This window comes from Canis aureus, chromosome 15 (genome assembly GCF_053574225.1).
Source record: "Canis aureus isolate CA01 chromosome 15, VMU_Caureus_v.1.0, whole genome shotgun sequence".
In the NCBI taxonomy this organism is placed as follows: Eukaryota; Metazoa; Chordata; class Mammalia; order Carnivora; family Canidae; genus Canis; species Canis aureus.
The window spans coordinates 20,264,812-20,291,930 of record NC_135625.1 but is presented as its reverse complement, the minus strand read 5'-3'; the positions used below and the strand labels follow the sequence as shown (position 1 = coordinate 20,291,930).

General features: G+C 43.9%; 1 protein-coding gene across 1 annotated transcript in view; it reads left to right on the top strand.

The window, feature by feature from the left end:
• Positions 1-5,449: 5,449 nt before the first annotated feature.
• The window catches only part of ENPP6 (ectonucleotide pyrophosphatase/phosphodiesterase 6), a 112,836-nt gene continuing 91,166 nt past the window's right edge, over positions 5,450-27,119 (top strand). Inside the window, exon 1 of the mRNA XM_077848679.1 lies at positions 5,450-5,802. Within this exon, the coding sequence (XP_077704805.1) occupies positions 5,562-5,802 (241 nt within the window). The 5' untranslated portion in view covers positions 5,450-5,561. The remainder of the gene's footprint in view (positions 5,803-27,119) is intronic.

Below are 27,119 nucleotides of genomic sequence, written 5' to 3'. Positions count from 1 at the left end.
TACATGATGTCCACATTCATCACTGGTGATATTAAGCCCCATCACTTGGGTAATGTCATGTTTGCCAGATTTCTCCATTGCACAGTTACTTTTCCCTTTCCCTACTCTGTTCTTAGGAAGTGAGTCTCTAGGTCTGGCCTAACCTTGATGGAGAGGAAGTAGGGATCAAGTTCCACCTCCTGGAGTGAGGGTATCAACATGTATTATTTGGAATTCTTTTATAAGAAATATTTGTCACTTCTCCCCTATTTACTTGCTTATTCAAGCATCCATTTATACCAGGATGGACTTATATATTTATTTTGTACTTTGGGTTAATATTCCAATATTACATTGCTTAGTTCATGATTCAGATTGTTCTGGCTTTGGCCACTGGGAGCCTTTGCAGGTTGGCTGGCTCCTGTGTTACTTTGACCCACCCCATGCTTTCGTTCTTTTGAACACTTTCTTACTTTCTCCCACTAAGTCAGTGGGTGCTGCCTGTAACAGTTACATCTGTAGTGTTCTAATGGTGATTTTCTATTTCCCCTTCTCAGTTCAATCAACATAAATAAAAGACACTTAGAATTTATTATCTTTGTCTTTTACAGGCTTTGATTCCTCTTCTTCATTTCAAAAATTGAATGTATCATCCCCAAAATATGATACTATAAAAAGACACCTGGGCTTGAATTTCATTTCTGACATCAGGCTATTTGACATTAGGCTTCTCTGAGCTTTGATTTCTTTCGTATCACAGAGGTATAAATACCTACCTTTAGGAAGTCTGAATGAGTTATTGTGTTTAAAGTTCTGAATATCAAGGAAGGTGGATATTGTCATCCTTGCTCTCACCAACACTGTTTTTGCCTCCACAGGGCTTTTGGAGCCTGCTTTCTAAAATACAAAATCTGATAGTGACATCACCTTGCTCAGGTTTGTCCACTGCTGCTGGTCACCATCCGCGGTGCTTCCCAAGCCTGGCTTTTGACCAGAATCAAAAGAGGAACTTTATTTTTATTTATTTTTTTAAAAGAAGAACTTTAAAAGCTACATGTTAACCCAGTCTTACTGGCTGGAATTTTGGTGGGGTGTGTTCAGCCTTTATCTGTGCTCTAGAGAAGTGAGCCTGGAGGTCCACCACCGCAGGCCCCGTCCGAAGGCAAACAGTGGTTGCCACTCGGGAGCTGCCGACAGTAGTAAAGAGAGGATCCCAGCTCCCCCACTTTGAAACAGCAAAAAGCATGAGATGAAGAATCAGGCTAATAGTTTCTAGATATACTACTTAGTATTCTTGTGATCCTGCTTATTCAGCTGCCTTTTTTAGAGGGAGTTTGTTCTTGGAGAACTTTTCCATTTAAAAAGTGTACAAAGACTACTTTTCTGGTAGGCACAAATAGGATGATTATTATTTTTTTTTTTTTAGGATGATTATTGTATGCACTTTATTTAATGCCACCTTGGAGTCCTTTTCACGTTTAACTCTCATACTTGCCAGAGTCGCGCTCTTTCTCTCTCTCTTTTGATTCAATACACATATATATTACAAAATGATTACCACAATAAGGTTAGTTAACACCTCTGCCACCTTACATAATTGCCATTTGGGTTTTTTGCTTTTGTGTTTGTGGGTTTTTTGTTTGTTTGTTTGTTTTGTGGTGGTGGTAATGTTAAAGATCTACTCTCTTAACAACTTTCAAGTATTTGGTTAATTATAGTCACCATACTGTAATTAGATCCTGGAACTTATTCTTCTCATAACTGGAAGTTTATACTCTTTGACCAACATCTCCCCATCTCCCCCATCCCTCAGTCCCCAGCAACCACCATTCCACTGTCTACTTCTATGATTTTGGGTTTTTTTTAGATTCCACACACAAGTGAGAACATAGAGTTATCTGTCTTTCTCTGCCTGATTTATTTTTCTTAGTATAATAACCTCAAGGTCCATCCATGTTGTTGCAAATGGCAGGATTTCCTTCTCTCTCATGGTAAATAATATCCTATTGTGTAGGTGTACACCTCATCTTCTTTCTCCTTTCTATTTATTTATTTATTTATTTATTTATTTATTTATTTATTTATGATAGTCACACAGAGAGAGAGAGGCAGAGACACAGGCAGAGGGAGAAGCAGGCTCCATGCACCGGGAACCCGACGTGGGATTCAATCCCGGGTCTCCAGGATCGCGCCCTGAGCCAAAGGCAGGCGTCAAACCACTGCGCCACCCAGGGATCCCTTCTTTCTCCTTTTGTTCATAGATGGACACTTAGGTTGTTTCCATATATTGGTTATTGTAAGTAATACTGCAGTAGACATGGAGATGCAGTTATCTCTTTGGGATAGTGATTTTATTTCCTTCTTCATATCTTTACCAACACTTGTTATTTTTCGTCTTTCTGATGCTAGCCATTCTGACAGGTCTGAGAGGATATCTCATTGTGGTTTTGATTTGCATTTCTCCGATGATGAGAAACATTAAGCATCTCTCTATGTGCTTGTTGGCCATTTGGATGTTTTCTTTAGAAAAATGGGTATTCAGGTCCTTAGCTGGAAAGGACCTGAATTGCAGAGGAGAATTCAGAAATTCAGAAATTCACTTTTCAGAGGAGAAAACTGAAGAATGGGAAGGTAACTTTCTTAAGATCACACAATTGCATAATGCCAGAATCCAGGCCATGGAATTCTGTCTTCTTTCTGCAAGCCTTGGTTTATTTTCTTCCATGTCCCCTGCCTCTCCACAGAGGTGAGGTCCCAGAGTGCTGACAGGTCTAAGCAGCACACTCCTGAGAGAGCTCATGCATGCCACTAACGAGACCTGGAGCAGCTTTCAACACAAAGGTGGTTCCAAATTGTGGAGGAAATTTGCTATTTTTCTGCATTGTCTGAGGTAAAGTACTGTGGGCAATGGCCTTATAGCATTGTCAACCTTTGAAAAACAAGTAGTAAGAAATACTCTTCTTAAATATAGGTGATGATAACCACACCCAAACAAGCTCCTCCAGATTACAGACACATAGACTTTGGACCACAAGACTTTGGGTGGTTAATATTAATCACATTTTATGATCTATTGCTTTTTGGCTTTTACTTCCAACCTTTTCTGGGCCAGAGGGTAAAAGATTAGGAGGAGTTTTACTGCAGGCAATGCTGGGATTTTTTTTTTTTTTAAGATTTTATTTATTCATGAGAGACACAGAGAGAGAGAGAGAGAGAGAGAGAGAGAGAGAGAGAGAGGCAGAGACACAGGCAGAGGGAGAAGCAGTCTCCATGCAGGGAGCCCGATGCGGGACTCAATCCCAGGACTCCAGGATCATGCCCTGGGCCGAAGGCAGGCGCTAAATCACTGAGCCACCCAGGGATCTTGCAATGCTGGGATTTGCATTGAATTCCATCCCATATGTTTTCTTTTTTTTTTTTTTTTGTATGTTGGTATACATATGAAAGGTGCTTACTTATAATAATTTACTGACCCAAAACTTTAGAGAAACTGTCTAAACATTATCATAAAACAATAAGATCATTGTAAAACAACATAAGCCACATGAGCAGTGCCCCCACCCAGACATGTCACAGCACTGTCAGTAGAGCCTTGGGAACCTCTGAGGGCCTGGTGGACACTCAGGAAGCCATATTTTGGGTTGTGCCTCCAGATAGTGGGAGAGGAAAGTTATATCCCATGTATACTCATCCTTAAAAATTTGGAATCCTTAACTTTTCTCCAAGTGAGCCCAGGCTCCTCCTCCCCCAAAGTCAAATCATGTAGGCTTGTACTGTTACACCACCTCCGCAGTCTAAAACCCAGAACTGCTCAGGACCTGGCAGCTAGCTCGCTAGTCTTCGTTTCATGTGTGTAATCATTGCCTGGGCAGCCCACCAGTTCATCAGCACCTTTCCCGCCTTTTCTCCCTCCTTGTGGTTTTTCCTTCCTTCCTTCCTTCCTTCCTTCCATCCTTCCTTCCCTTTTTCCCTTCCTCCCTCCCTCCCTCCCTTCCTTTTTCTTTTCCTCCTCTTTTTTGCTTAGAATAATAGTAATAACTCATGGCTCAAAGAAATAAGAATGACATTGTGTCTTCAAACTAACAAACATTAAGGAAAAGCTCCCTTATTTTTCTAATTGTAGAAAAGCATTACTTTTATTGGAAAAATGAAGTCTGATCCTTGTCTCAGTCCACTGAGGCAAGAATGGTAATTTGGCTGATGTGCTACACAGTCTAGAAAGTGACTGGTGATCTCAGCCTGACTCTGCAGTAACGCAGGAGAAGAGAGAGCATGGAGCGAGGCCAGGGCTGGGGGATGCATCTTATTTTTATTTATTATTATTATTATTATTTATTTATTTATTTATTTTAGTTAAATTTGCCAACATATAGCATAACACCCAGTGCTCATCCCGAGGGGGAGGCATTTTAGAATTGACCAAGGTCCAGGTGGCTGGTGTCTGGCTGCGGTCGGTCCCTGTAAAGCTTTGCCCTGGGCCTCGCAGTTTTCTGCAGGGCTCTGAGCTCCGTTATAATGCTAATAATAGCTAGCTTTTGGTAAGCTCTTGCTATGGGCCATGCTCATTTTATAAGCCTTTACATTAAATTTTCTGCCAAATGAAAGACCCACCCTGGGGAACCCCAGCAATCTGGATGTAGGGCCTGGTTTCCTAGGCCCCCTGTGCCTTGCTGCACCTCACTGACCTCCTGGCCAGCCCCTGGGCACCTCCTTGGCCTAATCCTTCTCATCGTGAAGCCCACATGGTTATATCTATGTCTGCATCGCAAACTCTCCTCCTCTGCCTCTCTGCCTCCTGGCTGCCCTCCTGGGGCAATGCTACCTCGGACCAGTCTGCCAGTAGTGACCTCCTGTTGTTCAACTCTCTAGCTCTGTAGCTTGGCTGAGAACTGCCTCCTCCTGCAGATGGGTTTGGACATCAGCAACCTGAAAAATAGGACAATAAAGACTGTATATAGTTGCATGGGAAAAACAAAACAAGTGGCTGAGACAGAGACAAGTAATTTGTTCTTAAACGCCCTGGCGACAGAGGCAAGGCCGAAAAGTTCACTAAGGTGCCCACCTAATTTTATCATCTCTTGTTTATAGACCGAATTAGGAGGTTCATATGACTAAACTGCGAATGAAAAAAGTTAGTAAGAGGGTTTAAATTGGGCAGAGACGTGGGACAGCTGCAAATTAAAAGATTGTCCCTTTCCTTGGCTCCACCCTTTGGTTAGCCTGGCTGCAAACTTACTGTGGACGTGTGTCATCTTCTAAAATTCCACCTCTCTGCGGGTGCCTGTATTTCTGGAACTCTCGCCCCAAATCATAAGGTGCCCTCTGTCCCCTGATGTGGATTCTGGGTTGTCTGGGGACCCAGGCTCTCCGGAGGAGTGGAGGCTCTGGACTCTCCAGTAAAAGGCGAGCATCAGTGCTTTTTAAAAGGGGGTGCTGTACCTTTAAATCCTGAAAGTGAACTTGGCTGGGGAAGGCCAGCCAGTCAAGGTCCAGCCCCTAGAAGAGAGAAGAGCTCCAGATTCCCCATCCTCAGCCTTTGCAAGGGGACGGCTGTGCCAGCCGGCGGGCAGGCTCCTGGCAGCATGGCCCTGAAGCTCGGAGCCCTCCTGCTGGTCCTTGCACTCAGCCTGGCGCAGCCAGCCACGGGGGGCCGGAAGCTCCTGGTGTTTCTGCTGGATGGTTTTCGCTCGGACTACATCAGTGATGAGGCCCTGGAGTCCTTGCCTGGTTTCAAAGAGATCGTGAGCAGGGGAGTGAAAGTGGATTACTTGACACCTGACTTTCCCAGTCTCTCTTACCCCAATTACTACACCCTAATGACTGGTGAGTACTGGGTCCTCCACTGGGTGAACGCCTGGGGTGTGGGCTGGAGTCCAACAGGGAGCAGTTAGCTCCTGGCATTGAGGAGCTTATTTAAATGTTCAGGTTGCCCTCGTCCTTTGGGACACCAAAGTTCTTGGCTGAGACTTCTTTTTTCACAGTCGTGTGAGTCTCCAAAAGCTATGCCAAGGTCCTGCCCTGGTGCGAAGGAATGGAGAACCACATGAATAGGTGATTTTAAAAGTAGTTATTTGTGCCACTGATAAAAATTCGAGGTAACGCCATACTTTCTGAGTTCAAGGTAGAAAGTCAACAGCTCTTCGTGTGTTTGTACCAAATTCCCTCTGTCTCTTTTGCTCCGCACTCATCTGTCATCCAGGAGGTGTTTATCAATGTGCTCGACTATGAAAATCACACAGAGGATTCTTGGATTACGTGGAGAGAACCTGTAGGTCATATCCTGAAGTATTACTTAGCAATGACACTTGCCCCTCTTTTGTCTTCTTGGGTCAGGTAAAATGATGTGGAGATGAAAAAAAAATTGCTTTGCAGTTCAGATTCCCATCTTTAACTTTTAGGATCTATTAAAACAAAACAAAACAAAAAACAAAAACCTAGCCAACCCAGAGCATGCTTGGGTTTGGGAAGTTGATTTTTGCCTAAAAATGATCTTCATCAGGGTTCGCCAGAATGCCAAATGTGATTGCACAAACTCGGTCCTCTATCTGTGCAATAGAATGTACTTTCTGCTCTCACAGTTGGATTCCCAGCTTCCAGTTTATTTTTTAGCTAACCTTTGTGAGGGCCAGCAAGAGGCTCTCAGAAAGAATTTAGCAAACCTTCCAGGGAGGCTGTTAAGAATGCACTGTTATTGCTGCTTATGCAGGACTTAGCTCCATGCTCTGAGCACAGGGAAAACTCTATAAATTATGTTAACGGGAAGGGGACGGGAACTCTTGTATCTCATTATGGATCTCTACACAGCGGCAAACCCAAAGGAGTCTGGAAAGACAAATTGATATCTCTGACTTCATGCATGGATACTGGATACATGTGTACATAATAATGCCATAAAATTAAGGGAGGAAGATACTTTGGAGGATTCAAAATGAAAGCATGGGGAGAAAAAAAATCCAGACGGCACACAAGCAAGGAATTTATTTGCTTATTTTTAATTTCCCCCAACAGACAAACAACCAGCATCTGCAAGATAAAGAGGATGAACAAAAGTCCTCTCGTCCTCACTTGGCATGCTTCTCCCCTTGCAGGGAGTCGGTTTGCTGGCTGCTGGGTCACACATAGATGTCATTGTGTGTCACAGCCTGACTTCAGTTCTGTCCCGGGACTTTCACACATACAGACCACCCCTACTCCAGTTGTCTTTCAGAGCCTTGCTGGGAGATCCAATTCATAAACTGCCACGTGCAGTTTTTCTCCATCAGAGTGGAAAATGAACAAAATCCATTTTAGAAAGTCAGGCTCCAATGAGGAAAAGGGGGCCGTTACAGCCTTCACAGAGAAAGCCAAGCCAGTGACATGATCTTTTGTTTGTCAGACCCACATTCCTGATATTGGCACAAGGAATAATTGGCACAAAGCCTCAGTCATGCAGAGACACACCTTCTTCTCAGGCTAGGGGTGTTTTCACTTGTCTACTCATGACAGAAGAGCCCTTTCCATGGTGGGACACGCACACCCATGAGTGTTCGGCAAAGATCTCACCTTCACTTTCAAACTGAGTCTGGCCCAAGGGAACCACAAGAGCTCCATATGTGTTATGCCTAAATATTTTTAGATGATAAAATGTATTATTTGAAAGGCTTGCTTACATTGATGGTCTCAGTTTTATAGAAGCAATTTTTAAAGAGATTTATTTATTTATTTGAGAGAGAGAGAGAGAGAGAGAAAGTGCGTGAGCAGGAGGGATAAGGAGAGACAATCTCAAGGAGACTCTGCACTGAGCATGGAGCCCCAAACAGGACTCGATCTCACCACCCTGAGATCATGACCTGAACTGAAACCAAGAGTTCGATGCCTAACCTATTGAGTCACCCAGATGCCCCTATGAAAGCAATATTGTACACAGAAGGTGTCTAGCAAGGCTAATGTTCAAGTACACATATCTTTGGGTTTGTCTTGTACCTACTGCATGAACTTATGCCTTAGAGCAGGACTGGGGGCTGGGAGGTGCCAAGCTATGAAGCTGGTATCATCTCCACTGTCCTGGAACTGACTTGGGGCTACATTTAGACTATTCCTCCCAATATCCGTGCTTATTTTTCTACCTGATGTTGAAAAATTTCTCTGTTTTCATTTAAGGAAGAATATATCCATTGGGAGTTGTACTTAAACATATGGTTTGAGCATTTGAGCATTTTATGAATCGACAAAAGAAGTATGCTGGATCCCTTTGGTACTAAAAGATATACTGTTATAAGGTTCATTGGGATTTCTAAGAGAGACTATGATCTCACTTCGTTACATAAATTACTGCCCACAAGACATAAAGCCTTTGGTGTTCTTATCTTTGCATAATGAAGAATATTAGGTTATTGGCCTTGGGATTGGAAAAGCTTGGTTGGGGTCCTCTCGGGATCAGGATGGTGTTGGACAACTTTGGGCAGCCCGCTGCACTGCCCTGAGCCTGTTCACTTCCGGGTCCCAAGTCAGGTCCCAAGTCAGGCCAGATGCAGATATGAAAATAAGAAGCGTATGGAGAATTTGAAAAAGTTAGGACTGGCACCTCTTGGGAGGTCTAAATAGAAGAAATTAACCAAACGACTGAAACTCTAGAGGGAGAATTTTTTGGGAAACCACATGGATGGTGACGGGGAATGAACAGTTGTGGGATGCGTAAGGAACCTGGGAAATCATCTAGCCCAGTCATTGCCATGAAGCCACTGTGGCTGATTCTTTTTTCTCCTTCAAAATATATATTGATATCAGGACAAATATGAACAAAATTCCAATAGTGATCAAGAAGATCCATTAAACAACAGATTGGTAGGGGCACACAGAATCCTAAAACAAGGCCTTTCATCCAGGAAGCCCACAATCAAGTTGAGGAGGAGAGACACATCAGATACCTAATATTATTCTAAAATGAATGAAAAGGGCTGAATTGTTTCCCTCCAAAATTTATGTATGGGAGTCCCAACCCCTAGTAGCTCAGAATGTAATGCATATGAAGATATGGTCTTTGGGGAGGTGAGTTGAAATGAGGCTGTTTGAGGGGCAGGGGGTGTAATAATCCAATCTGACTGATGTCTTTTCAAAAGAGGGAGAAACACCAGGATAAATGTACACAGAGAAAAGGCCATACGTGAGGACACAGTGAGAAAGCGCAATCTGCAAGCCAAGGAGAGAGGCCTCACCAGAAACCAAACTTGCTGGCACCTAGACCTTGGATTTCTAGCCTCTAGAACTATTGTTTGGCTAGCCAGTCTGTGGTATTTTGTTATGCAGCCCTATCTAGCAAAAAAAATACACAAAGGACCAGAGGATACTTTCCTAATATGCTACAGAAGGCCAGAAGGGAGGAGAATTTTCTTCCAGTTGGAGCAGCACATGAAGCATTTTGAAGGAGGTGGACTCTGAGCTGGAATAAAGAGCTACGAGCATGGCATGCATATCGTTATATCTTACTTTATGCATAACCTTTCCGAAGAGCTGTGTGTGGATCAACTTAATTTTAGTTAAAACACAACCACAGTGTAAACACAACCGCTGCTCTTTCTGTTTTAATCTCTCTTACTGTGGTTCTTGTTGCAAAGTTATTCTCTCTGAGGTAAATCCACATTTTAGTAAAATTTAACATAAAATCCATGGATGAAAAGCAGTGATGTGTTTAATCCAGAGCATAGGTTAAGAGAAAGTGTTGGATATTTTTGAGGAAGTAGAACTTGGCATCATTTTGTCAAGGCCAAGGGCAACATTTGTTTGTAATTCTTGAACGCTTCTGATTAAGCATTTGGGGAAAGCGGTCCAGAAACGTCCTGAGTAGTGGCAAAGCTGGTCTAGAATTTAATCTTTATTGAACGTAATCTACCAAGAGACAAACATATGCTGAAATTAGTTTGTTCTGCGATATGTTATTATCAGTTCAACATTTAAAAACTAAAACTAGTAAATAAAGTATAGGGAGGTTGGGTGCCTCACTCCAGACACCAAAGAATTTCAGTAACAAGATTGGAGAGCAGGTGTCAGAAGCCAGATTCTCACAGTAATTAGCAGGGCTCTGACCCCCGTTCTGGAGTGGCCAGGAGGTCACCCACAGGACCTGGGACCCAGGGACACAAGCCTCCTCAAGGCCAGTCCAGGAGGCAATAAGAGTCTGAATAAAGGTGTTTATTGATCTACTGGAATCAAAGCAAAACCTAGGATGTCAAGCATTAGAATTAACATTTGTGCCAATGTGTTTCCTGTTGCACTCCTAGAAATTACACGGAAACAAATTCTTTCCAGATATCAAGGATCCAACATTCTGGAGTAAGAGATTGCAGGATAAGGTACGCTTCTCCCTGCTTTTGTGAAAATAGCTGATTTATTTATTTATTTATTTATTTATTTATTTATTTATTTATTTTGTTTATTTATGATAGTCACACAGAGAGAGAGAGAGGCAGAAACACAGGCAGAGGGAGAAGCAGGCTCCATACACTGGGAGCCCGACGTGGGACTCGATCCCGGGTCTCCAGGATCGCGCCCCGGGCCAAAGGCAGGCGCCAAACCGCTGCGCCACCCAGGGATCCCATTTTTTTTTTTTTTTTTTTATGGAAAATAGCTGATTTAAATTAAAACCGGCTGTCACTTGGACCAACAGAAGTTAATGCAGAAAGTACTCGAGAAATCAAATTTTGACAAAAGTCCACATCCTCAGGCTTCTGGGGAATTCAGGTTTTACTTGGTGGGCTTGCCGTGGACCTTTACAGCCCCACAGCAAAAGCAGCGTGGACACGGCCTCCGGGGCTGCCTCTCCTCCCCTTACCCCAACAGCAGCATTGCTCAGGGATATTGGCCCCAGTGTGTTGGCTTCCCTCGATTTAGAAGCCGCCTTGCATGCATGATATTTGGTATGCCCGCTACTTCTCCTCTCTTTCTCTCTTGTACAAAAACCAATTCCACTTTCATTTTCACCAAAGACCTCCTAGTGGTCAAGTGTCAATCCTCAGGCCTCCATTTCCGGCCCAGGCACAGCGCTTGGCCGGGCCATGCTCCCCCTTCCTGACAGCTCCCTCCGTTTCCTCTGGCTTTACCCACCGTTCCTTGGGCCTTTCTCTTATTGCTCCACATCTTCCTTCCCTCCCTTTCTCCCACAGCCTGAGAGGGCTGGACTTTCAAGGTCAATGGCAAAGCCTGTACTGTTCCTACTCCATCCCTAGAGCCTGCTCTCTTGGTTGCCCAGAGCTCCCTCCACCCTCTCTGCCCTACCTTCTGTCCGGCTCCACAGACAACCAGAGTCATCCTTGCAGCATGCATCTGATCACGTGGCTCCTCCATGCAGACCCTCGAGTAGTTCCTGCTTTCACCCCGTAAAATCTGAAGTTCTTTGAGAAATGGTCCCATATGGCCATCCAGTCCCTTTCCGGCCTCATTCCTGACCCTCTTCTCCTTGCTTCCTCACCTGTTCCAGGCACATGGCCACCTCAGGACACTTGAACTTGCTGTTCCCTCTGGCTGGAATGATTTTCCCCAGAAATACCCAAGGTTTGCTCCACCTCTTTTTTCAGATTTCATTCCCAAAGTCACTGCAGTGATCTGCCTTCCCGCCCACTACCTGAAAAGCCCACCTGACTCCATCATTCTCTCTTTTCTCCCTCTCCTTATATTTCATCTCTGCACCATGGATTATTTATCTGCCTTCTTCAGATAAAATTCACTGTTGTGAAGCAGTATTACAATAAATGATTAAAACATTCAGAGTTTCAGAGAACTTGTCAATTATTATTTCGGTTCTAGATATGCCTAAACTAGTAAGAAGGAAAAACACCTGAAATTATGTTTTGCTTTATGAAAGTAATTAGCAGCCATTTAGGAGAACTGATTACTAGTTATGTCTAATAATCTTATATATCTCGAAATATGTCATAATTTTTGTTATAAATTTTGACTGTAAGGTTGGAGGCAGCAAGAGGATTACAAGGAGAGCCACCCATGAGGAGGGGTTGTGCCAAAGTAGAGGATCAAAGGCCTGGGGTAATGAGGAGATTTAGCCAGAAAACTAATCATCAGCATAGCCAAAGAGAGAACCTGATGCCCACCAAGGTAGCTGAAGCCAGGAAAGCAGAGACAACAGTAAATCATGAATGAGGCAAATGGTTCAGAACCACTTGAACATCTGTAAGAGGACAGTGAAGGCCAAGTTTCATGTGGTCCTGGCTATTAGACCCTGGGATGGGTCTGGCAACTGAAAGGGCTGGCAGGGCCATCCTTATATCCTGAGCCTCCTTCCCAGATTGTTTAAGTGACCAGGCTGTGAACACAGGCATCATGAGAGGCTCTTCAGACATTTGAAAACATGAGGTAGCATTGTGGGCTGAATTGTGTCCCCCTGACCCTGCAAGTTTATATCTTGAAGTCCTAACCCTCAATGCCTCATTTGGCAATGAGTGTCTTTAAAAGGATAATTAAGTGAAAATGGGCTCATTAGGGTGGGCCCTAATCCAATATGACTGATATCCTTGCAAGAAGAGATTAGGACACAGACAGGCCCAGAGGGAAGACCATGTGAAGACACGGGGAGAAGACAGCCATCTAGAGGCCAAGGAGAGAGGCCATAGAAAAGGCCAACTGATGACTCCTTGATCTCAGATGTCTAGCCTTCAGAATTGTGAAAAATAAATTTCTGTTGTGTAAGCTACCTGGTCTGTGGTACTCTGTTAGGACAGCTCTTGGGAACAAATACAGTCGGGATGGTGACACAAGTCCGCTGAGGGAGGAACGAGGTATTTTTAGACAGACCTCTTCTATCCCCCAACTTACTGAGAGTTTCTGGTGGTTTCTGCCCCCAAATTGAGTTATTCATGGTGCATTGATTTCCTAGGGCTGCTGTAACAAATGACAACAGATTGGGGTGGCTTAAAACAACAGGAATTTATTCCTTCATGGTTCTGGAAGCTGGTGATCTGATATCAAGGTGTTGGCCAGAGCCATGCTCTCTCGGAAGACTCTAGGGGAGAATCTCTTCCATGCTTTTCTCTTAGCTTCTGGTGTTGCCAGCAATCCTTGGTGTTCCCTGGCCTGTAGATGCCTTGATGTCTCACTCTAGCCTCTGCCTCTGTTGTCATGTAGTGTTCTCCCTGAGTGTCTCTGTGTCTCTTCTCTTCTTCCAAGGACACCAGTGATATTGGAGTAGGCCCCATCCTAATGACTTCATTTTACCTTGAATATACTTACAAAGACCTTGTTTCCAAATAAAGTCACACTCACAGGTATTACGAGATAGGGCTTCAGCATGTTCTTGGGGAACACCATTCAACCCCTGACATGGCCAAGTGGAAAGAGCTGAGAATTTGCCCCAGAAGACCTAATTTCATCTGCTCTGTCATCTCTGAACTTTCAGGATTTGAACAAGTTCTTTTGAGTTTCCACATGATCTGTCATTGGATAATGGAGAGATGAGTAATAAGGGAGAAAGGAAAACTAACCCAGCCGGCCTGTTGGAGGACAGAATGAGGCACCTCGTGTAAAGCCACCATTTACAAAAACTGAACCTGTTACACACTTTATCACTAAGATTAGGCTAAATTATGTTGTAGTGACAAGCTGTATCAAGGCTTACAACCAAGGTTTATCTCTCACTTGTGTACATGGACTTTAAGGATTAGCTCTGCCCCATTTCCTCTTTATTTTGAGATCCGGGCTGGAAGAGCAACTTTTATATGGACTGCTCACATGGCTGAGGGAAAAGGAGAAATGTCAGAATGAGGTGGTGATGTTTAGAACCTCTGCTCAAGGTGGCACAAGTCAATCTACTCACTCCATTGACCAAAGCAAATTATATTGCCAAGCTTGATGCCGGTAGGTTAGGGATGCATAATCCTCTCAGAGTGGGGGCGGGAGGGGTAGGAATGATCTTGAACATTAATGCAGTGTATCACACACACACGAAATGGGTATTTGTTGCATTTTATGGGAAACTCATGGGCCTTAATGAAAAGGAATGGCATAGAGATCAGTGCCTGCAATGCAGGGGAGGGAAGTATTATTGGGACTTACAATGGGCTTGAACATTTCCACGTAGAAGGTGGATCTAGAACTAAATGTTGAAAGATGAGTGGACAGATTTTTAGCAGGAGATGGGTTTTGGGCCCGATCTTAAGAAAAAAAAATCTATTAAGCCTGTGAGATGTGAGGGCCATAGCGTAGACAAATCAGAGAAGCATAACAAGGCAGGTGAAGGGGCGCTAAACCCACTCACCCCTTGGGTGTGGGTTGAAGGGCTAGAGAGAGATGAATTTGCTTAAGAAAAAAAAAAAAAAAAGACATGCAGTTGATGGGATGCTTTTGAAAGCTAACTTGAAAATAACCAGGAAGCTCCTCCTTTCTTCCTTTTCCACTCCAAACATTCAAGCATCTATTCTTTGTGATGGGCTTTAAGGGAGGAGTTGAAGGAGGCAGCACTCGCTGACGCCAGTGGGGCACTGAGAGGGTAGAAGGAAGTAAGAGGAAGGGAGCCCGGATCTAATTCAAGACCAGAAGGTATTCAGAGTGGGGAGCTCCTGTGAGCAGAAACCAGAGATGGGAAAGTTTGGAGGCCTATCTATTTGGGGGAAGTAAATTTTATCAGAATAGATTTCAAGTTGGAGTAGGATATTCACCTAGAGTTGGCCCTATAGGGGATCAGAGACAGTGTCCTCAAGGAGAGTTTCAGAAACATGTGGAATAACCATGGGGGTAATAGAAAATGCTCCTGCGGATCCCAGGGGACCCCCAGTGAATGGACTTCTTATTTCTCTGCTGGGCCCAGCCTGTGGAGGAGATTTCACAGATAGACAGTTAAATCTATCTTCCCATCTGCATGAACTTTGTCTACATTTTCTCCTTACTTCCCAGGGACACCTAACCATATCTTTCCATGTTTCAACTTAAAACTACAGCGTGTATAAGGGGTCCTGATCAGACTGCCTACAGAAGCGGCTGGCTAGGTAAAGTACGGGACAACAGAAGCGTGAAGAGTACTAACCGGCTCATGCCCAGAGCAAAACGTGTGTTCCAGGAATTTACAAAAATAATCTTTCCTGGCACGTCATTATTTAAGCTCCCATCAGCAGACCTCTCTACAGCAAAGTGCCACTTTTCAAAAAATGTGTTTCTCTTGGCTTCCATGGTGATGAGAGGGAGTTCTTGTTAGATGGCATTCAGCTGCTGGAACCTCACTCCCCGAAGAAGGGAATGGTTAGGGTAGTGGGTAAAGCTTAAAAATGTGGTGAAAGCTTTTGATTATAATAACAGCAAACCCTTTTCCAGAAGGTTCTCAAACCACGGCTGCTCTTCCCCCCTCCTTCCTCTCACCCCAGTGTTGATTGATAGGACCATATTCCTCCTGCCAAGGCTTCTGGGAGTTTGGTTGAACCATGCTGCTCTCAGTACCTGCCTCATCATGAGTGATATGCCAAAAATGGGTTCAAGGACATTTAAAATTATTTTGGAGGGAGCCTGAGTCAGTGTGCTAACATTGATTTCAGAGACATTTTAAATAACACATACTCAAGTTTCAGAGTCCCCTTCCATGAATAGGGCCATTGTGTCCACCATCTCTCCCAGGCGGGGACCTGGGGCAGGTCTGGGGCTCCTCTGGATCCTGTGTGCAGCATTTGGCTCTTGTTGGATATTGTGCTCGATCATAACCTACTCTTACCTTCAGCCATTTCCATAGCAGGGAGAAAGGGTCTGGTAGACAGGTTATGGAACCATGTGGATCAGTCTTACTTGGACAAAGGGCTTCTCAGGCTGAGGTCGTGAACAGACTTCTGGTTGGGGTTACTGCAGATATTTTACCCCTTGATGAAGTAACTCCCCCTGGATGTCTGCCTTTAAGGGCGAGAGCTTCTGTGGTTGCCAGCTGTGTGGCAGGAGGACAAGTGGGGTCACCATGAGAGTGCATGGAAATGTCTGTGGCATAGTGTCCCAAGCCGGGTGCTGTGGGCCACGAATGGGTTGCAGGTGTGCCAAGGAGCCAGGTCCCCTGCTAGGTATGAGCAGCCTTCTGTGTTCATCCCACATTATTCAACCAAAATACTTGATGGGAAGCAAGTTAGGAACTGCTGGTGGACCAGATAGAGCTCAGCAGGGAGGGCAGGGTGCCAGGTTTCTTCTCTTGACTCTGCCATGACCCTCCCGGACATTGGCAAAGTCATATCATCTTCCTAGTCCTGAGTTCCCACAGCTTTAAGATGAGAGGCCTGGGAAAGAGGAGCCCTGGGGTTAACTGTGCACTGAATGGGTGCCAGCTATATGCTGGGAATGTTCTAAGTGCTCTGTTCTAGGTGCTGGGAATAGTCATGTGGCTCAAAGGAGATCCTCAGGGGCGGCGGTGGGGCAGAGGGAAAGGGTGATCGAGTGGGGTTCTCAATGACATTCTGCATCCTTCTCCTGTTATGATCACAGTGAGTCCCCCTTGACCTCTTCTACAGATTTGAAGAAAGTTGTCTGTAGTTAACCCCACAGGCTGCTCATGGCCCCTGACAAGGACCCTGGCCTGGGGGAAGGGTGAGAGGCACAGATGGAGGTCCCCATGTCTATGGATGTAGTGGGTGAGCCACCCATAGAGTTTGCCTGAGAGGGTCCCTGGGCCTTGGCCCTTCTTCCAGATTCTGCACACAAGGCATATAAATTAGCCCACTGGCTCTGCAGCACATCTAGTTTTCTCTGAAAAATTATCTATATGTATAAGAATTTGGCTTTCTCAGATGGACTTGAGAAAACATTTTGCTTAAATGGTTGAAGGCAAAAGCCTTAAAGAAACATAGGTGTTTGAGAAAAAAACCCTCAAATATTAGGCTTCTAGTCATTCACTAGCAGACCATAGACCAGGCTAAAAGTGCTCCCAGCCTGCACCAGCCCCTGCCCCTGTAGGGGGATAGGTAAGGAAAGCCTATTAAAGGGTTGTCCTGTTAGGCCTACCCTCACTGGCCATGTGAGCTCCCTTTCTGGGCTTTGGTGAGCTCTCATTGGTAAAGGAGGTGGACCCCCCCTAGGCCACACACCTGACCAGCAAGACAACCCACCATGAGTCCACCAAAGAGGGCAGATGTGAGGCAAGACCCGTCAGGCCATGAGGGCTCCTCAGAGAAGTTACCAGGGTCTACACTCCTGCAGAAGGCCCCCAAGCCACTCACCCTGAGATGTTCCCAGCAGCCAGGCCATGCACTGTGTATGGGTGGTCAGTGATTTTAAAAACTTTACACACATGTTCTCCCAGTCTCTGGTCACAAACCCTCTGTCTGGGCAGGCCCCATCAGGAGGCAGGAGGCAACAAGCAGCGCCTGCTGGAAGACACCACCATTCAAGGTCATCAGGCCCCAGCCAAGAGTTTTTGCCAATTGGAGGAAAATCATATCTTTAAAAATACATAAGAAACTAGAACCATGGTTCACTCTTAGAGCGAGATGAGAGTGAAGATGGGAGGGGAGATGTCTTATTGCCTGTCTTTTGAACAATATGATTTCTCTGTTCAAAATATTAAATGAAAAATATATCCATATCCAATGGGACTTGCTCATCTCTAGTTGAGTAAGCAGACATTTGAATTTAACATTGATAAAGCCTCCTGTTTACTTCAGGTTGCTGTAATAAAGAACCATGGGTTAGACGGCTTATAAACAACAGAAATTTATTTTTCACAGTTCTGAGGTCTGGAGGTCTGTGATTAGCACGCCAATGTGGTCTGGTTCCAGTGGTCTGGTTATGTGTTGCAAATGACCATTTTCTCATTGGATCCTCACAAGGCACAAAGAAGGGGAGAGGGTTCTCTGGGATCCCTTTTATAAGGGCACTAATCTCATTCATGAGGGCTCCATCCTTGTGACCCGAGCACCTCCCAGAGGCCCAGCCTCCTAATAATATCACATTGGAAATTAGACTTCAATATATGAATTTTTCAGGGAGGCAAACATTTGGCCCATTGCACTGCCTTTGTGACTTAGAGAAATATATTCACACTAAAAGAGTTTTTAAAAAGATGTTTTCTATCCTAGTATAAAGCAGTGTTTTGTGGTTTGGTTTGGTTTTCTCAGTCTGCATTGCAGGCTTGCAAACAACAACCAGCCAGGATCCACGGTCAATGCCCATGGTTAAGGCTGCTGTGATCATCCTTCCTGCAACACTGTCACCTCATGGGAGCTGCCACTGCCCCTCTGAGGAGCGGGACTAAGGACAGTCTGTCAGGCTCTGCTTGTGTCTAGCCTCTGAAGGCCTGCAGCTACCCCTCCAGACCAAGCCAGTCCACACAGCAATCCATCCTGCTTTTGGTCTACACTTGCTCAAAGGCAGTGGAGTGTTAGCAGTCTGTTTCTGCATCGGGGCCCAGGGCTTGCTCACAGGGGACACTTGATTCATGTTTATTGTGACCTTGCTGGTTCAGCCAGTAACTGGACTTCTGTCCAACCCCATGGTGGAAGCCTTATGTTATCTATCCTTTTTGTAGACTCAAGATTTTGGTTGCTGAACCTCATCTACTAAGGTTCCACTGTTCTTAACAAACCACTGATGCATGCATGCACCTGTGTTGATCTCACTGGATTCTGGATTCCTTTTGGCCATATTCCATAGGTCTTCTAAGCTTCCCCTCTTCATCTTCACACTGATTGTGCTTCTCCTCCCCAGGGCCCAAAGCAACACCATTGCCACTTTCAACCTGTCATATTGACTCCCCAGTACCCAGGGCCATCGTGCTTTTTGCTGGGCTCTGTGGGTGGATCTGATCCCTTGCTCCTCTTACTCCCAGTCTAGCCCCTTCCTCTGCAGCTTAGCCAGCTGGCCTCGTCCCAAACCATGACACCCCTCCCTGTAGATTCAGAGTCCATTTTAGCATACATTCATCCGTGTAAAATATAACGTTAAAACTATGTGAATGAGCTTGGGAATATGTAACAAAACCCACTATATCCCAATCCAGAATTTCCCCCAGAGCCATTCAGAATTACCAAATGTAAAAAGCAGAAGTAGCCTTAGAAATGCTAGTGCATTTATTTGTCTCTTTGTGCAGAACAAGAGACTCAGGCCTAAGATTCAGGCCCAGCAGCTAGGTAAGCACAGAGCCTCACTGCACACGGGGCTCCAAGGCGGGCTGGGGTCTGGTGTCCCTCCAAAGCACAGGGACAGATGCCCAGGCGTCCCTTGCAACCCTTCCTGCTTATTGGTCCCATGGGCTTCTCTGGCTGAACTCTCGGCTTTGCTCTGGGCCCACCCTTCTTTCACAGCGGGGCTTCCCTGCCTGGGTCGCTTTTGCTTCTTTTCTCCCCCTTATTAATATCTCCCAAAATGTATAAACTGAAATGGAATGAGATTCAAAGCTTCCCGTGTAGATTCCATCAAAGATCTGATCAAGGAGGAGGTGGAACCACCTAGAAGACTGGGGGTGGTGTTTGGACTCAGCTCAGCCATCCTCCCTACTTCCAGGTGCCACGGATGATCATTGAAGGCTGGCTGCTATCCTTTACAGCAGGATATAAATAACCTTACATAACCTCCCCAAGTTCTGATGGAACAGATAAGAAAATCACATTCCAAAGAATTCGCTCTCAGACTGTGTCAGCATGTACTTCAACATGTAGCTAAAAGCTAAAATAATCAGATGGGGGAAAAACAACTTTACCAAATCCCAACCACCTGTTTGTTCTTTTGAAATAAGTGGCCAGCTGTGTGGGTGTCTTGAAGATTCACCTCAGGAGGTTCCTTCACTGGACATCAGATTAGTCCCTACCCTTCAGGGTCCTGTCGGCCAGTTGTGAAATCCCTGTTGGAATGGAATTCTGGAGAACGATCTCTTCACCTCTCCCTTGTCACCTCCCTATTTTTGTTGGAGGCCTCTCTGGAATCTCTGGGTCCTTCCTTTTGCTTATACTACTTATTACTTCTGGAAGGGTTCTGCTCCCATCCTCCCTGGAGCCTCCAAGCCTCCACTCCACCCAGATGCCAGCTTCTCTCCACCTCCGTCTTTCAAGCCAAAATAAGATGTCTTTCCTCTGAAAGGCCTTGACCTGCAGATAGTAATAACCTTGGAGAGCTGGATGGTGCTTTGAGGTCTATTTGCGAACTCCTTTACTGCTTGCTGTCTGAACCACAGAATTTGGCAACCACAACAGCATATGATGTGGACATACATGCATACAATACATTCATATATGGCTGCTCTCTGTGCAAGAGTATGTTGAACACTTACTGTCCTATATAAGTTGCTGTTCTAAAGATGACCAGGACTTGACCCTCTGTCTTGGATGAACTTGCGAGTAAGCAGGAGCATGTGTTGAAATAAATATAATCACAGGACAGAATAGAATAGGCACAGGAGAAATACAGACCATTTCTCAGAGTGTGTAGATGAAGAGGGAAGGCTTGCTGAGGTGCTGATATTTCAATAAAGCCTGAGGGATTCAATTCAGATAGGTTGAAACCTGGAGGAAGGGCCTTCAGGGTGGATGGTCTCCCGCAAGTCAAGGGGCAGAGGTGGGAATGATGAGGAGCATGTGGAGAGCAGGACTGGGCTTTGAGACCCTTACTGTGACTTTACTGAGCAGCGTGGGTCTGAGTGAGGCCATCCAGGCCCAGGTCTGGGGTGAGAACTCACCTGGAAGTCAGGTCCTCAAAGGCAGAATGAAGCTGAAGTCAAGGATTTGCTAGACTTTGTGGAGAATGAATGGGCAAGACTGGTTGGATGTGGAGGAGCAGAGAGAAAAAAGTCTCAGGATCAGATAAGAATTCAAGCTAGTTTTATGGTAATGTTAATGAATTAATCTGTGTGTAAAGTTGATCCAAGTTCACAACCTTGAATGTATAAGAAACAGTGCATGTCTTTATTTTCTTTAAAAAAAGAAAAAAACCTGTGCAAGTGATGAATCACTAAATTCTACTCCTGCAAACAATATTACACTATGTGTTAACTAACTAGAATTTAAATAAAAATTTGAAAAAAAATTAAAAATAGAAATTTATAATTTAACCCCCAAATAAGTAAACCTCCTATGTCTGACCACCTCCTCCCAAAAATTGAAATCTGTGGGTGAACCTGAAAACATACTGAGTCATATAAGCCACGCAGAAGGACAGGTATTGTAGGATTCCACTTATATGAGGTACCTAGGGTAGTCAAATTCATAGAGGCAGGAAGTAGAATGGTAGAAAGTAGGGCCTGGGAGGAATGGGAAGTTAGTGGTTAGTGGGACAGAGTTTCAGTTTGGGATAAGAAAAGTTCTGGAGGTGGATAATGATGATGATTGCACAATAACATGAATGGGCTTAATGCTACTGAACACTTAAAAATGGTTAAAATGGTGAATTTTATATTATGTGTATTTTTCCACAATTAAAAAAAAATCCTAAATCTGACTCTGGCTCCCATTCCACTGGGCTCAGTGGAATTTCAGTCTCCGTCACTCCTGGGTGGATAGTGGGGTGACTTTTCTACTTTGTCTAGGGTTATGCAAAGGTCCTAGGTCGTATATAGTCCTAAGGCATTGAGGACAACAGCCCTTGTCATTGGTCTATTCTGGTTCTCACCAAATGTCCACATGTCAGTCCATAGTGCTTCAGTGAGTAGGCTCTGCTGCTTTGAGCTAGAAAACCTTGTGCCTTGACTCTAGCCTCCCCTATTATGTCTCTCAGATGACAATCCTCCCCATGAAGTTCTGTCACCAAGAAGTGCATCATTTTCTGCTCTCATTGGACCAGTAAATCCTTCTTATCTCTCCCTGGTATGGAGGAAAATTTTCCACCAGGAATGATTTCATGGGTATGTGACCTATGCAGTCACATTGGGCCCCATGCTTATAGGGACCCTGTGCTTGCTTTCATGCTCTACTGTCACCATTTCAAAATTCCTAATAATTTGTGAACAAGGGATCCCACACTGTCATGTTGCACTAGGCCCTGTAAATTATGTAGCCCATCCTGCCTTTCTCTCTTCCCTGCCTCCCCTGAAGGTAAGTATGTCTTCCTTCTTCTTCTACCCTTCTGAGACTCATTCACAATGTGTTCAAGTGATCTCAATTTGAGATGATAAAATGTCCCAAAGGAAGGAGTGTGTCCAGCAGGCAATATCAGCTGTTGTTCCAGAAACACAGACCACACTCCAAAGACAAAAGGGGCTGGATGCCTGCTTGAAACACAATGGAGGGAAATGTATAGGAAGAAAACAGGCTAGTTCATATTTCAGTAATATATCTCAACGCAGTATCTAAGTCAGTTGTTTATATTCTCATACCTTGGACACTTGCAAGATAGCTGGGTGGTGATTTCTTGACTAGTCACGATGGTTTAGGGATAAAGATTTCAGAGTTATCCTCAGAGAAGTGGGATATTATGTGAGTAGATGAGGCCCCCTGGGAAGATTATGGCAAGAGAAGGAAAAGAGGTCAAGATGAAACCTTGGCGGACCTTGCTTGCATTTAGGGGGACACGATGTAGAGAAGAGAGAAGAAAAAAGGAGACAAAGAAGAAATGCAGACCTATCACAGACCGTTCTAGCAAAGGCCCCCAAAATGAAAATCAGCAGGAGTCAAACAGGGTCAAAGTAATTAAGGAAAAAGCTTTCAACAGGAGACAGAATTTATACAGAATTATTGGAGAAAAGAAGAAGCAAGAAGTCATTGGATTAGAGGACTTGCACATAGCAGGGTTTGGAGACCAGTAGGGAGATGGAAAGGAGGGACAATGCTTTGTAGGTGAATTCTGTATTTGGAAGATTTGGGAGCTGGTGTTTACCTGTGTCACTGGGAATCTGAAGGATCTAACCTAGTCTCGATATGCTGGTTTATGGGTCTATACAGTTGTGATCTCATCTGATCTTTTAAAATTATTATTATAGAAGTATAAAAATTATTATATATAGAAGTATACTTTTCATACTATAAAATCAATCCATTTATAATGTGCAATTCAATGATTTTTACTATATTTACTGAGGTGTGCAACTATCATCATAATATAATTTTGGAGTATTTCTGTCACCCCACAACAAAACATTGTACCCTATAGTCGCTCCTCATTCCTATCTCCAGAACCATGTTAGGCAACCACTAATTGACCTTCTTTCCCTAAAGCCTAGCTTTTTCTAGACATTTGCTGTAAATGGAACTATACGATAGGTGTTTTTTTGTGTATCTGGCATCTTTCACTACTTGTAATGATTTTGAGGTTCATCCAAGTCATAATAGTACATCATTCCTTTCCACTGGCAAGGAGTATTCCGTTATACAGATAGACCCGCATTGCATTTATCCATTCACCAGCTGATGAACATTGGGGTTGTTTCCACTTTTTGGCTGTTGTGAATAGCGTCACTACAAATATTCATGTACAAAGTCTCTGTGTAGACATGTGTTGTCATTTCTTCTGGGTAGGTAACTTAGGAGAAGAATTGCTGAGTCATATGGCAATTCTATGTTTAATATTTTGAGAAACTGCCAAACTGGTTTTCAAAATGGCTGCATCACTTTACATTCCCACTAGCGATATTTGGGGGGGGGGTCCCATTTCTCTACATTCTCAATAACATTTGTCATTGTCTTTTTTCATTATCACCACTCTAGTGGGTGAGAAGTGGTATTTCATTGTGGTTTTGAGTTGCATGTCCCTAATGACTAATAATGCTTGACATAACACACTTAGTGGCTATTTGATAACTTCTTGGGAGGAATGTCTATTCAAATTATATTATCCATTTTTAAAAATTGGGTTATCTGTTTCTCTTATTAGTTGTAGGAGTTCTTCATACATTTTCGATATACATTTCTTAGAGGATATATGACTTGCAAATCTCTTTCTCTTAGGAATTGGGGTATTTTTTCACTTTCTCACTGGAGTGGCTTCAAATGTAAGAGCATTTAATGAAGTTTTATTCATTGATGTTTTTCTTTTGTCACTTGTACTTTTTGTATCATATGTAAGAAATAACTGCTTAAGCCAACATATCATGAAGATTTATTCCTGTGTTTTCTTTTAAGAGTTTTGTACTTTTAGCTGTAACATTTAGGTTTGTGATCCATTTTGAGTTAATCTTAGTGTATCACGTGAGGTAGTCACACCTAAGCATTTGTCAAAAAGAGTATTCCTTTCCCACTGAATTTTCTTGACACTTGTGGAAAAGCAATTGACTTATGAATGTTAGCATTTATTCCTAGACTCTCCATTCTATATGCCCCTTCTTGTACCAGGACCATACTGTTATGATTACTTAGCTTTGTAGTAAGTTTTGAAATCAGGATGTGATTTTTCCTCCCAACTTTGTGCTTATTTTTAAAGATTGTGGGGTGCCTGGGTGGCTCAGTGGTTGAGCGTCTGCCTTCAGCTCAGGTCATGATCCTGGGGTTCTGGGATTGAGTCCCACATCAGGCTCCCTGTGGGAAGACTGCTTCTCCCTCTGCCTAAGTTTCTGCCTCACTCTGTGTGTCTCTCATGAATAAATAAATAAAATCTTACAAAAAAAAAAAAAAAAAAAAAGATTGTGTTGGCTATTCTTTGTCACTTGTATTTCCCAAAGAGTTTTAGGATGAGTTTATCAACTTCTGAAGAAAAAAAAAAGAAAGAAAGAAACTCAGCTAGGATTTTTATAGGAATCGTGTTTAATCTAGAACAATTTAGGAAGCATTGCCACCTCAACCACATAATGTCTTCTGATCTGTAAACGTGCGATGTGTTTCCATTTATTCACATACCAAACCCTTTCAGCCATGTTTGATAGTTTTCCGTGCATAAGTTTTGCACTTCTTTTGTTAGATCTTTCTAAAAGCACATTATTGTTTTTGATATTGTTGTGAATGGAATTATTTTCTTAATTTCATTTTTGCAGCATATGAAAACCTGGTTGGTTTGGGTGTTGACCTCATATGAGGCTACCTTCCTGAATTTGTGTATCAGTCCTAATAGTATTTGTGGATTCCTTCAGATTCTCTGCATACAAGAATATACAAGATCATGTTTCCTGCAAATAAAGACAATACTTCTTCTTTTCTTATCTTGATGCCTTTGATTGATCTTTATCATCACATTGGGAGTTATATAAGGGCATTTTTGCAGATGAGAGAACTTAAGTTGAGAGAGAGTAAGCAGCTTGTCTGGGGTCACCTAGCCAGGAAGTGAGTAAATAGGACCAGAACAGAGGACTTCTACCACCCCCCTCCATCACTCAGCGTTTTCACCATGCTGCCTCTGGTTGGGAGAGAAGACAATGGATGGCCTATATCCCTACAGCACTCCTATTGTCTTCCAGATTCAGTCAAGCAGGGAGCAGAATGTACATTTCCCAGATGTCTGCGGTATTTATGTCTTTATATCTGTAGCGCTCAGTGCTAGATGCTTTCGTACTACATCATACAGTAGGCACAGTTATGCCCATTTCATGGATGAGGAACTCAAGGCTGTGAAGTAGTAAATTACTTGCAAAACCCATAAACAGCAGAACCATGAGTCCAAATCCCATGCTCCTCCCCTGACATCATGCTGCCTCTCCTTTCCTGCTCTCAAGGAAGTGACTCTCAGGACAGTGTCATCTTGTGTGGCCGTCTAAGTGTCTGTCCCTCAGACAGTGATCTCGTGGTTGTGTTACACGCATGGTGTATGGCCGCACGCACGGACACCCATAGTGCATGAGTCACTGCCCTTCCAGGGTTCCTCCAGACTAAGGGACCTCACGGGCAACTATGTTTTTAAACCCTCCTTTGTGAGTCTCAATGGACAATGTGAACAATAAGCGCTTCTGGGGTTGAGTATAAAAGAGAGGATTCAACCTCAGACACTTAGCTACTTATCTCAAATGGCCGAGGCTGAACAGTTGTGAGGAATGGTTTAAACAGGCCCCTTTTGATAAGCCACATCTGGGATCCTGACCCAGACCACCAAGATGCATCTCTGGACTCTTGCTTCTAATTACACTTGGTTCTGGGGCCCTGGGAGGCCACGGCAGCCCCTCAATGGGGAGGGGTCCGAGTTGCCCCACATCCTACTCATGCTCCCTGACACTCAGAAGGAACTCAGTAAATGCCTCTTTGTATTTGTTTTAAAGTTACTTGGAAACTGCTTTATCTTAAACACTAGGCCAGTTTCTCTCTTCCCTACCCCACCCCCACTCCTAACAGAAAGGGAGGTCCTGCTGCCCGTCTGTCGTGGGGGACGTCCTCAGTCCTACAGCAGATGAAAGATCCAAGCAGAAATGGTAAAGATCGCCTCGGACACAGCTCTACGATCCTCTTTGCCCTCTTCTCCCCCAGGCCAGTCCACACCCAATGCAGGATGGGTCCTCGAAATACAAAGCAGAAATGGGTGCTATTAAATATCTTACAAATTCAAATATTTTCAGAGGCAAGTAGACACTCAAACTCTTATGGTTTGCCTTTTCACTAAATTCCAACTTGGTGAGTCAGTCAGGGCTCTGGTGATTTAAAATGACTTCTTTTGTATTCCCAAGAGATTACAGGTTTGGGAGTTTGAGACATTTATAATGGAAAGTCTGGAAAAGTTCTCAGAAACAATAGTTCCCTTGGGCAACATGGTGTGAGGTAGAAGGTATCCTGCTTTTTAGTCCAGCTTCCCCTTCCAGGTGGTTTTGTGGTCAGCAGGAGAATAAGAATTTCTTAATAACACGAAATAAAAAGGCAGTGCTTCTGCCAAAGCAGGATTGCTTTGTATCTGACTTAGCCATATTTTATATTTTTTCAATTCATTGCCAAATCTGACCACTTCTCCCCTCACACGAGTCCCTTCCTGTCCATATAAATAAGCCAATGTTGGGTGTTGGCCTGGTTGTTTCTCTTCTCTCTTGAAGAGATTTGTGTGAAGGGAGCCATGAACTGGAAGCAGGAGATGTGGGTCTAGTCTGGGCCATGGCAATTATCTCAACTTTGTGGCCTCAAAATCCTTCTTGGTTTTCTAAAAAAAAAAAAAACAAAAAAATAAGGTTGTTGAGGGCTCCAAGGAAGGGAATCCCAATGCCATGGCAAGGTGCTCTTTCTTCCCTGTTGTTGGGATCAGTTCCGGTGGGTTTCCCCTTAAACTTTCCAATCCTGGTTCCTGTCAAAGGAAAGGTGATGTTATTTGTCCTGGCGTCCCCTCTTCACTGCCATCCCTAAGGAGCCGAGCTGGAACTGCAGCTATGGTTAGCATTTGAA